This window comes from Helianthus annuus, chromosome 14, assembly GCF_002127325.2.
Source record: "Helianthus annuus cultivar XRQ/B chromosome 14, HanXRQr2.0-SUNRISE, whole genome shotgun sequence".
Taxonomy (NCBI): Eukaryota; Viridiplantae; Streptophyta; class Magnoliopsida; order Asterales; family Asteraceae; genus Helianthus; species Helianthus annuus.
Window position 1 is genome coordinate 74,696,980 of NC_035446.2, and position 12,859 is coordinate 74,709,838.

At 40.6% G+C, this 12,859-nt stretch overlaps 1 protein-coding gene across 1 annotated transcript; it reads right to left on the reverse strand.

Moving 5' to 3' along the window:
• Positions 1 to 11,473: 11,473 nt before the first annotated feature.
• On the reverse strand, positions 11,474 to 12,220 carry LOC110880927 (proline-rich protein 27-like). The gene has a single exon (XM_022129353.1). It carries the CDS (start codon positions 12,218 to 12,220, stop codon positions 11,474 to 11,476), a length of 747 nt encoding a protein of 248 aa, XP_021985045.1.
• Between the last annotated feature and the right edge of the window lie 639 nt (positions 12,221 to 12,859).

A 12,859-nucleotide genomic window follows, 5' to 3' on the forward strand; every position in this document is an offset into this window, starting at 1 on the left:
TGAAGTTGCTTTCTTTTGTTTCTTTTTCGGTTGTGAAGAAGATTCTTCGCCTGATTTAACAGTAGGAGTAGTTTTTCTTGTCTTCTTCTTTTCTTCTTTTAAGAACTATTCACTTCTCTTAGATATGAAATTTTTTAAGAATTTTCAGCTCTTCATCATAACTTTTCTCTTTTCTTTCTTCTTCGTTTCTCCAATGCTCATGATTCTCAGGATCAGGATCCTGATAGTTACTATCTTTAATTGCTCCAAATAGGTCAGCAGATTTAGTTGGCTCTGGATGTTTTGGATGATATTTAGCTAAAGCTCTAATAGAATCATTATCCATGTGCGATAACACCAACAGATCATTTTCTACATCTCTATTCAAATCCGGATACGCATGATCCAATATCATCTGCACAAATCTTGGATATAACCAAGTCTTTCTATCCGAAACTATTTCCTCAACCATGTAATGGAAAACAATATGAGAGAAGTTATATTTTTTGTTCAATACAAGAGCTACAACCATGTTCATCAAATAGTCACGCATGGTATCAAAACCGCCTTTCTGATGACTCATTGATATCAGAACTGAATGGATACGAAACTTATAAGGCTTTGTGAATTTTGACTTCAAATAACTGGCACTGTTCAAATCACCAACATATCCCATTCTTAGTAAGCAACCCTTGACCATCTTTTCTGGCAATTTTGTTGGCGAATTCTCTTCATCCGGAAACTCGATTACTTCTCGAATAACTGCTTCAGTAATGACAATTTGTTTCTTCTCACCATTTATCTTCACAACTGAGTTAATCGTTTTGTTTTGATCATCATACGAAGCATTCTTCCAAAAGCGTTTGATATGAGATCTGAAAACTAAACGTCTCTCTGTCAAGGCCTTCAAAATAGGTATTCTCCTCATGAATTCCAGAATATCTTTGAATTCTAATAACTTCGGATTCTGCTTCTCATCCAGATTGCAGCAAACATTGTGAATAGGATTGAATAATACCAAAGTTGGCTGCAAAAACACAATCATTCAACACAGTTAAACACAAATATAACAATTTCAAACGGATGACTTTCAAACGAGCAGCATTCAAATGACCTATTTTCAAACGATTAACACTCAAACGGAACAAGTTCAAACTGATTGCTTTCAAACAACTAACATTCAAACGGATCAAGTTCAAACTGATTGCTTTCAAACGACTAACATTTAAACGGATCAAGTTCAAACTGATTGCTTTCAAACGGAACCCCTCAAATGGATACTTCTCAAACGGTTAGGGTCCTGTCGTTTGAAATTTTGATTCAAACCCTAAACAACATCTAATGATCAAATCACACAAATTACTGGTAAGGATCTGTTCTTAGATAGAATCCGAGCACACTGATATCAATTTCATCATTTCAAAACATCTAAAACATCCTAAATCTATACATTAACATACCTACAACTTGTAAAGATGGATAAACACCACAAATCTGAACAATCAAACTATCCCACGATGAAATTACATCAAAACCGACCCTACCCTATTGATTCATATGAAGTTTTGCAATAAAAGAAACCCTAGATCTAATAACATGCGTAACAGAACATTGCCAACACGGAAATAGTGCAAAATAAGATGACAATAGTTCAAGAACTAACCTTCACCATGCTTAGAACTGAATAAACCAAAGAAAATCACAAGATCTGGTTGAAAACTCAACGAAATCACTGATGAACACGAGATCGTTTGAAATCGCCTTGACCGTTTGAAATGAACGAAATGATATAATGACATTTCAAACGGACGTCTGAGGTATTTATACCTATGACCCTTCCGTTTGAAATGTTCACACGGTCATAACCTTTCAAACGATATGATCAAGATTCAAACGGTCAACCATTCTCAAACGGTATGTTATGTTTCAAACGGTCACACACTTGATTTTTCAAAACATTTCATTTTAAGCAATTTACTGATTAATCACTGTTCCACCCAGCTGACCAAGTCCAAGTCAATGACCTTGGTCAACTGTTTGACCCACCAAGTCCAAGTTAATGGCCTTGGATGATCAGATTTATGAAGTATCCTGACGTTTCATTTCAAAAACAGTTCAACTTAATGAACTTTTGAACACTTCAAGTTTTATCTGACAAACACAATACCAATCTCAGTTTGCAATCACCAGCTTACCCAACCCTCATCAATCTCTGACATGATCTGCACAAAGGTTTTGATCTTTCAATCCCCAATATCGGTTGTCGAAAATAAAATGAGAAATGAAAATCTTTTTGGATTTTATCTGGACAAACTGAAACTATGTGCACACAATATTTTTGTGAGCGTGTTAGGGGATCATATCAGCTGCCGACAGAACACAAGTACCGTTAAGCTGATATTACATATTAAGCATTAAACAGTTCGCGTAGATTGCCGATATATTGATCCACTTAAATTCTCACAAAATTTTCAATCTATTCGGGATATGTGATTAGTGTTTTAAGACTTAAACGTTTACATGTGTCCCCACCTCAGTATATACTCCCGTATCCGGATCCCAGTATTCAGTCTTACAGGTGAATATACCACAGCTGATATCTGTTGGGGGTAGATGCGAAACCGTGAGAGCTCAGGTCAGAACTTCCGTTCAGCAGAGAGATGACGGTTCGACTTTAAGGTGGGTCCCCTTTAGAGGATCTTTTATATTTCAACAGCAGCGACTATCAATTTTATTGTTTCATCAGCATGCTGAGGGCGAGCTTATGTTTCAAAGCTTTTGCAGAAAGTATTATCCGGGGACTAGGTCAGTATTTCCATACAGCAGAAGTCCCGGGATAATACCCTAGATATCACTGAGCATAAAGACCTAGTATCTCAGAATACGGGACCTTTCAAACAGGATTTCAGGGGTTACCTATATATCCTGAAGGTGTTCCACACGAAAACGCAAGTTAAATTTAGGTTTATATCCCAAACTGATCTACTAATTCTGTAAGAACCTACCGGCACATCTTTAGCGAGACTGCTTAATTGCATTTTTACATTACAATTCTTTAGCGTACTGCGTCCGTCTAGCTGATGTACTATCATTTCCCCTATACTACACAACTCTTTTTGACATTTTTTAATGTTTTTGGATTTTTATGATTTTATCATGTTTTTGTATTTTTCTGCGAATTTCTCCCCCTAAAACTAAAACATATTTTTGTGTTTTTGTTTTTATCGAAAAGCAGGAAATACAACTGTACAAAAGACAGTGACAACACGACACGGTTCATGTCAGATCGCCGCCCAATTCGGCTTCACATTCGATTACCCTCCCAGATTGCAGATTTTTCATCCCATTTAACCTTAAAAGATAGTAAAATCTCTTTTTATCAAAAGGTTTTGTGTAAAAATCAGCTTTCTGATCATCGGTGCTCACATGTTCAATCCGTATTAATTTCTTCTCGTGACAATCTCTTATAAAATGGTGACGGATTTCAATGTGTTTTGTTTTCAAATGGTGAACCGGATTTTTAGTAACATTTATGGCCGCTTCATTGTCCACAAACATCGGTGTATCCAAGAATTGCAAACCGAAGTCGCGCATCTGCTGTTGGATCCAGAGGATCTGTGAGCAACAGCTAGAAGCTGATACGTACTCAGCCTCACATGTGGAGAGCGCAACTGCAGTTTGTTTCTTGCACTGCCAGGTAACGAGCCGAGTTCCGAAGAACTGGCACCCAGCAGTGGTGGACTTAGCATTCTGCTTACAGCTACCAAAATCTGAATCAGCGAAACCGGATAAGGTAAAGTCACCCGAGCGAGGGTACCACAAGCCGATGCTTGGGCAGCCCTTCAAATACCGTAAGATGCGTTCGACGATCGTCAGGTGTGATATCTTGCACAGAGACATGTCGGGTACATGATGTCAGGACGGGAAGCTGTGAGATACATTAACGACCCAATGATCGATCGGTATAACGTTTCATCCATTTTCACGCCTTGTTCGTCAGGACAAATACCATGGTTCTGCGCGAGGGGGGTGGATGCAGGACTGCAATCTGTCATATCGAACTTGTCGGGCACGTCCTTTACATACTTTGACTGGTGAATAAAGATTCCGTCGGGCATTTGTTCTACCTGCAGCCCGAGGAAGAACTTCATCTCCCCCATCGAACTCATTTCGAACTTCTTCTTCATTACTCTCTCGAACTCTTTACACAAATCGTCGTTGGTGGAACCGAAAATGATGTCATCAACGTATATCTGCACGATCAGCAAGTGGCCTGCTTCTTCTTTTGTGAACAGAGTGCTGTCTACTGTGCCTCTCGTGAACCCGTTGTCCAGCAAGTAGGTCGAAATCGTCTCATACCAGGCTCTCGGGGCCTGGTGCAAACCGTATAATGCTTTATCCAGTAGATACACCTTGTCTTTGTTCAGTGGATCTGCAAACCCCAGTGGTTGCCCCACGTAAACTTCTTCTCTAATTGTGCCGTACAGGAAAGCAGATTTAACATCAAGTTGATAGACTTCTGAAACCTTCCCAAGATGCAAAGGCTAGAAAGATGCGAATTGCTTCAAGCCTTGCAACCGGCGCGTAAACCTCATCATAGTCTATTCCCTCCTGCTGGCTGAAGCCTTGGACCACTAGACGTGCTTTGTTCCTCACCAAGACTCCTCTGTCATCACGTTTACATTTAAACACCCATTTCGTCTTTATCAACTTCTGATTCTTTGGCAAATCAACCAGTCTCCAGATGCCCAATTTCTCGAACTGTTGCAGTTCCTCCTGCATAGCATTCACCCAACTATCCTCGGTCAATGCTTCTTTGTAGGTCCTGGGCTCTATCTGCGAAATAAAACATTTAAGTGAGACTTCTTTCTGCATATCAGCCATAGATGAATAAAAGCATGTAAAAGCACGGTCTATCTGATGTCTCGTCTTGACACCACTCTGTAGATCGCCAATAATTTGTTCTGAAGGGTGGTAAGATAGCGTCCGTGGCATCACCGTATCAGGCACCACTACTTCCGACTCCAGATTCGAAATGTCGAGATCAACGGTTTGATCAACAGCCTCCTCTGATGTCTCATTTGGTTCCTCGTCAAAGGTAGGAGCTGGTTCCTCATCTGAGTCGTCAGAAACGTCAAATGACGGAGCTGGTTCCTCTGGCAGTTCATGAATAGTTCCACTTGGTCCTGCTTCATCATCGTGAGTACCCACGGTGGGTATAGGAACATCTAGCGGTCTAGATACTGGCTCTTGTGACTGACTTTGCTGATACAGGTACATAAGAGCAAGTTCCTCATCACTCGGCTCAGACGGCAAATGAAACGATTCCCAGAGCTTGTCGTAGTCGAACAGGAATCTTTGTCCGGGAAGTTGTTGCGATGGCGTGTGCTTCTGACAATCCACATGATGGACCTGTATCACTTTCCCCAGACATGGTACAAACACCCTTTTTAGTGGGTTGGCATAACCTACAAAGAACCCTTCATTCGCTTTCGCTCCGAATTTACCATCTTCATCTATAAAAGTACACGGAGAGCCAAAAGGTTCTAGGAACTCAAGATTTGGCTTGTAACGGTGCAGCAGCTCAAAACACGTCTTTTTATATTTCTTCACGGTGAGAACTCGATTCAAAGTATAGCATGCCGCTGAAACTGCTTCACTCCAGAAGTAAATCGGAAGCTTGGAATCGGCAAACATTGTACGTGCAGTTTCGATCAGGGTCCTGTTCTTTCTTTCAGCCACACCGTTTTGTTGTGGTGTGTATGGCGCACTGAATTCATGTAATATCCCCTTCTCGTTGCAGAACTCGTACATTTTGTTATTCTTGAACTCCGTTCCGTTGTCGCTCCGAATTCTCCTGATTGGCAGCTTGTACACCGTTTCCATCTTCTTAAACAAAATCTTCAACGTCTCGAAAGTTTCATCTTTTCTCTCCAAACATGCAACCCACGAAAACCTCGAATAATCATTTGTCACCACCAAACAATAAGAATCCCCGCTGATGCTTTTGACGTTGACAGGCCCGAAGAGATCCATATGCAATCTCTCGAGAGGTAACCTGATTGTGTTGAGCATCTTTGGCAGATGTGACTTTCGAACCTGTTTACCTTTTTTACAAGCAATGCAATCATCAGGCAAATGAAAATTCTTAACATTTACACCCTCAACTAAATCATTGTGCACCAGAAAATTTATCTTTCGTACCTGAATATGACCCATTTTCCGGTGCCACATCACAGTTTCTTTTTCAGTTGCTTTTGATTTAGTGACAAAACATTGTTTTTGAGGAGTTGTTGGCGTTGCAGCGCTCATATCTAGAATGTAAAGATCGTTAACCCTTGGAGCGCGTAACAGCACCAACTCATCAGGGATTTTAAACCCTGGCTTTAAAACCAAACACTCAGATTTTGTAAAATGCACACTGAAATCCTTATCACAGATTTGTGATATACTCAACAAGTTGTTTGTTAACTCTACGATGTAGTTCACTTGGTCGAAAGATATCACTCCATTGGTAAGCTTTCCCTGGCCGACAATTCTGCCACCTTGGTTTCCAGCAAACCCCATGTAGCTTCCATTTATAGCCTTGACATCATACAAGAGAGCTAATGACCCAGTCATGTAGCGTGATGCTCCACTGTCCATTATCCACCTCGAAAGAACAGACTTGGGCAGCCCCTGCAACCAACACACAAACACATTACTCAAACAATGATGCCCACGATTTCTTCACTTCTGACACAGACCCGAACACTACATCGCACTTCTCATTTGTTTTAGGAAAGTTAAATGTTACATTTGAAGCCTCTTTTTCTTTCACATCTTGTTTTACTTTGTTGTTCAATGTGGGAAATTCTGACAAAAACTTATCAAGCTCAGTCTCAAACTCAACAACATCATCTTTAACAAGATTTGACTCATTTTTCAAAACACTTTCCATTTTCTTGATTTCAACTGGAGGTTTCGATTTCACGATCCACGATTGATTTTCAAAAACTTTTGCTTTGGGGTAAAACTTTGAAGTCTTGTGAGACTTAGAAAATTCGCTAATCTCGAAACTCGACTTCGGCTTATCCTCCGACTTCAAGGTTTCACCTCTTTTAAGAATACGGATCGGAGAAATCATTTCTTTTTTACCCTTTGAAACAACCGGTGATTTTGGTCGAGATTTTTGAACAATTTGTTTTGAAACACTTTTGTTTTGAACCTTAGGTTTTTCAACCTTTGGTTTCTCAACCACTTGTTTTTGAACAGATTTTTCAACAACCGGTTTCTTAAAAACTTTCTGACACTGTTTAGCCATGTGTCCGATTTCATTGCAGCAATAGCACACACGTTTATCATATTCTACAAAAGTGGTGTTAACAGTTTCCATTTTCAGCTTTTGCGCTGCATTGAAATCGTCCACGGCCTTTTGACTAAAAATGTATTCTTTTTCATTCTCAGTGCTAGGACCAGCAACAAACACATCATCAATCCTATCTTTTGGCTTAACCACCTGCTTAGCCATTTTCTTCTCAAAACCAATACCTTTTTTCTTTAACTGATTTTTCTTGTTTTGGCTTTTACCCACCCCATCTATCGTTTCCGGACTAGTGGGACGTGAAGAACCAACTGATTTTTTTAGTTTCGAAAAGAAATCATTTTTCTTGATTTCGTTAACACTCAGTTCAACCAGCTTAAAAATTTCTCAACATTCTCAAATTTGACGTTCTGAAGCGGAAACTCAATGTCCGAATAAAGTTTGTCAGTTCCAACCATAGTGTAAACCACCATGATTGGATCATCATTCGCACTTTTATCCGTTTTTGACAAATAACGATCTAAGAAATTCCCATCCTCCTCAGAATCACTGACAGACTCCACCGAATTAGCCTTCTCAGATTTTTCACTTTCATCATCCAACACCTGATCGATAACGTTTTTGATAACCTGAGATTCGTTATCAGTATCAGCAGTGAAAGTGATGTCAATGTTGTCAGGTAAATCGCTTTCAATAGTTTTCAACTTAAGGTTTAACGCAGCTTCCACCCCATCTGGATATTTCTAACACATACGATGAAGCCACATAACTCATCAATTTTTGATCAATTCTGTCATTCTCAATTTTAACCAACTCAAGCTCTTTTCTTAAAGATGCGATCGTGTCAAGATGAAAATTAACTTCTCTTTGTTTATCAAACAATGTGGATTGAGCCAACTTTGTTGCTTTATCATTTTCAATACTCTCTTTTTGAATCATTTTGATTGACCTAGATAACGTGTCATATGCCTCTTTTACCTGTTCTAGATCAAACTTCACCAAATCAGTATGTTGTTTCAATTCCTGATACTTAGTGTCTTTTTCAAGACACTCCATGCAAGGTTGTGAACAACTTTGACATGGTGTTTCAGGGATTGAAACATTTTCAACAACAATCTTATCCTCACACACAACTTTACCGACTTGATTTGACTCTGACTCAGACGATTTGACAACTTTGACCTCTAGGACTCCAATTTCCTCTCCTAGAACTGACATCTTATCAACTGACTCCTGGAAATCTGTGTCTACCTCTTTCAACTTGCTCATCAACGCTTTGTCTGCGATCTCCTTTAGAACCTCCCCGGTCATCTCTTTGGAAACATCGATCACCTCCTTGACTGTTTCTTTCTCTTCTTCAAATCTGGGGCAAGTTCCAGTTCTCGGTTCTTCAAAGAAATCTGCAAAAGAATCAAAAACGTTAGGAGGCAGAATAGATTTCATTGTATAAACAAATTCCTCCTGCCGTGATTGAAAGTTGAGAACTTCAGTCACAGATTCCTCAGCTTCTGCAGCACCTTCCTTAGAAACCTTTTCAACAATCTCAGGAATCACCTCATCAACTACCTCAGTAACTACTTCATCAACCACCTCAGAAGCCACCTCACAAACAATCTTAGGAACTACCTCATCAGCAATCTCAGTAACCACCTCATCGATAACCTTCAACTCTGCAACTGTCTCAGTAATTTCAACTACCTCAGCCATCATTGCCTGGTCATCCTTTCCCGGTATAAACTTATCCCAACTAAACCCAGAAGCAACTTTTTCATCATCTTGGTTTACAATAAGCGCCTTCTCTGGTTTATTCTCGATCTGAGGTCTCTGAACAGCTGGCTGTTGATTTGGTCTGTGATAGATCGCCTGTCTGTAATAGTCATTTGTGAACGGGTTTTGATGATTATTTACTTCACGGTTGGGACATTCACGTTTGAAGTGACCACGTTCTTTACACTTAAAACAAGTAACCTTCGACTTATCAAACCCTAACTTTTGATCAGGGCCTGACAGACTGCTTCGACCAGTAATCTCCATAAAGCGTTGAGCTCTGCGTACCAGACTCGCCATGCACCACTTTATATCTATCAATTCAAGTTCTTCAAGATCGATCTGGTCGTAATCCTCTTTTATCATATCAGGATTACCGATCCTTCCTGCTACCAAACCTTCATAAGCTTCCAGAACTGATGCTAGTAAAGCAATGTTTTGCTTGGCAACATTCTCGGTTATCTCATTTCCATTCTTGATGTTGACTGCTATGTTACATTGCACGCCAGAAACAAATGCCTGCTGGTTTGAACCTGTAGAACTTTGAGGCGAATTTTGTTCTGGAACTTTGATGTTTGGCTCAACGTTGGCAAATGGAGTAGTATGGCTTGACTGATAAGCATTGGATGCAACGTTGGAGGTGTTGCCAGCACTAAACCCGGTCTGAATCTTCGGACTTTGAACATTTGTTGTTGCCGGACTGTTTTTATAATACAATGACACATCTTGCGGCATATTTGCTGAGTTCATCTTCTTTATCTTTACCAGCTCCAGCTCATGAGCTTCTATTTTCTCGATAAACACACTCAAACTGTAATTCACAAAATCTGAACTATTTTTCAACATCATCAAATATGTTCCCCATTCTTCATAGGGAAGCGCATCACATAGCTTGTCGATCCACTCCTCATTCGTCTTCTCGATATTCAACCTTCTCATTTCGACGACCAAATGACAATATCTCTCGCTTTGTCGACTCGCCTTTAATTCCAGTGAAGATATCAAATTCTTTCTTTATCAGCGCTTTCTTACTTTTGATCATAGATGCACTGCCTTTAAACTTTTGTTCCAAAGCTTGCCATATCGATTGTGCACTCTCATCGTGCTGTAGCAGAACTAGAATATCTTCCTTGATCGCTTGCTGCAGAATACTAACCATCTTCTTCTCTGCTTTAAACTCTATCTGCTCCGCATCTGTAAGACTTGCGATAGTTTTCAATATATTCAACCCATCCATCGGAGGAACATATTTGCGTTCGATTTTCATCCAGCATTCTAGATGATTGGCCTGCACCCAGTTCTTGAATCTCCCGGACCATCCCGAATACTCGTCTAGACTCATCAACTTTGGTGGCTTCTGCATGGTTCCCAGTTCATTTTCTAAGTTGACGTTTTGCATGATGCTCGTCGGACTTTGAACCGTACCAACTCCCGAAAACATGTTGTAAAAATCCTGATTATCCATTTCAAATGAGACACTTCTTCAAACGAAAGGTATAAGTTTCAAACGATAGGATTAACTATGGATTCAAATGGAATGCCAATGTTCAAACGACGGGACCAGGTTCAAACGGCAGATTGTAGTTCAAACGATGGTTTCAAACGGTATGACACTTTTCAAACGATGGAATCAGTTTCAAACGGTAGTCTAATAGTTCAAACGATGGGAACAGTTTCAAACGATAGACTCATGTTCAAACGGTGAGTTTCAAACGATAGGTTCAGTTTCAAACGATGGAAGCTAGTTTCAAACGATGGAACCTGATTTTCAAACGATAGGACACACCTTTCAAACGGACACCAAATCTTCGTTCAAACGGAAGGTTGTTTTTAGTCCATTTTTCTCACTTTCAGGTTGAATCAAGATCTGATATTCTCAAGGATTGGTAAGTATACTGTTTCACACACTCTGTCAAAAATTCAGTCCAATTTAACCGGCCAAATGTTCTGTAATCCTTTTCTGAGCTGAAATACCCAACTGATTCAAGTGTAATCACTCACAACTGACTCTGATACCAATTGTAGGATCAGTATGACCTCTAAAACGAGTCAATTTGAGCAATACACACTAATTGAGTGGCGGAAACACTCAATCAGAGTAGAATCAGATAGAAAGAGTAGAAAATAGATGAAGATACTTTGCAGATACTTTAACTACTTGCTTCTCATTCACTTTCACTTGAAATTTTGGCAGAGTAACATTACATGACAGACCTAACCGTTTGAAAATGAGAAGCCACTAACCTATATATAGGCCTTACCTGACCGTTTGAAAGTAACACATACACTTTCAAACGGACAACATACAAACCCTTCCGTTTGAAACATATCAAGCTTGTTTCAAACGATACCCCTATAAACTTATCAAAACTTTACATATTTGACCCCTAAACTATATAAAATTGACAAATTTAGACCCTAGACTTAAGACATAGGCTTTAGACACAATGTACCAACAGCGTATCTAGGATCAACGTGGGTAGCAAATGGTGCACGGTTAACAAACACAGGTATAGGGTCAAGCAGAGGGGCAACAACTGGGACCTCAGCAACTGGTGGTGCAACAACTGGGACATCAACAACTGGTGGTGCAACGACTGGAGCATCAACAACGGGTAGTGCAACGACTGGCACCTCAACAGGGATAGGGTCGTGCACAGGTAAAGGGTCGTGAGCAAAAACGGGCTCTGGTGCTAACTCAGGCTCTGGGTCGGCGGGAGCAAGCTCATGATCAGCGGGTACATCAGGGTGCTGATCATCAGGAAAAACAGGTGCCTCAACAGGCTGCTCCTCAGGGATAAACTCAACCTCATGGTCTGGATCGAAATCGTGCGGAAAATCAGGGTCAAACTCATCGTCGAACTCAAAATCCTGCGGCGAATCAGGCGCTGCAGACATCGCAGTGTCAGAATCAGTGTCTGTGGGATATCGATGTAATCCTAGTGCATGATGAGTAGAAGACGACACGGACTCAAACGAATCGTGACCAGACGAATCGTGACCAGACTGGTCAGATAAAACCTCCACAACAGGAACCACGACAGGTAGAATGACATCAACAACAGGAATCTCATCAATAGGAATAGCAACATCGTCATCAATTGGAGCCCTGCCATCCTGGTCCTCCTCAGGGGGACCCTCAATGAAGAGATCGACGTTGTCATCGGACATATCGTCAAGAGGCAAATCCTCTAAAGGAAATGCAACCAGCGGAAAAGGAGCCGGGATCTGATGAGAGGTAGATCCCCATCATGGAAACCATCAGCTAAAGGTAAATCGTCTCCGAAATCCGGTAAGGCGAAGGGCTGGAAGTCATCGTCATCACTGCTCGTAGTATTTGAAGTGTAAACCTCGCCCTCTGGAAGAATCTCGTCATCTGATACTATAGCTATCGGGTCTATGGTGTCTGACACTCCACTCTCGGAGGATGATGACATGGTGTTTGTGACAAAACAATCACACATACGCACATATATTAACAATCAGCAAGTAAGCATGTATGCAGTAATAACAATGTAAGCAAGTAATCATCCTAGTCTTCCCCAGACTATCCCACCCAGTCTCTTAGACTGAACTCCCTAGTCTCTTAGACTAACTCCCTGGTCTCTAAGACCAAATCTCCCAGTCTCTAAGACTAACTCCCTGGTCTCTAAGACCAAACCTCCCAGTCTCTAATACTAACTCCCTAGTCTCTAAGACTAAATTTCCCAGTCTCTAAGACTAACTCCCTGGCCTCTAAGACCAACTACTCAGTCTCTAAGACTAAACCTCCCCAGTCTCTAAGACTGAACCTCCCCAGTCTCTAAGACT

Coding starts and splice junctions, on each gene's coding strand:
- LOC110880927 (XM_022129353.1), bottom strand. CDS start 12,220: ATGTCCGATGACAACGTCGATCTCTTCATTGAGGGTCCCCCTGAGGAG.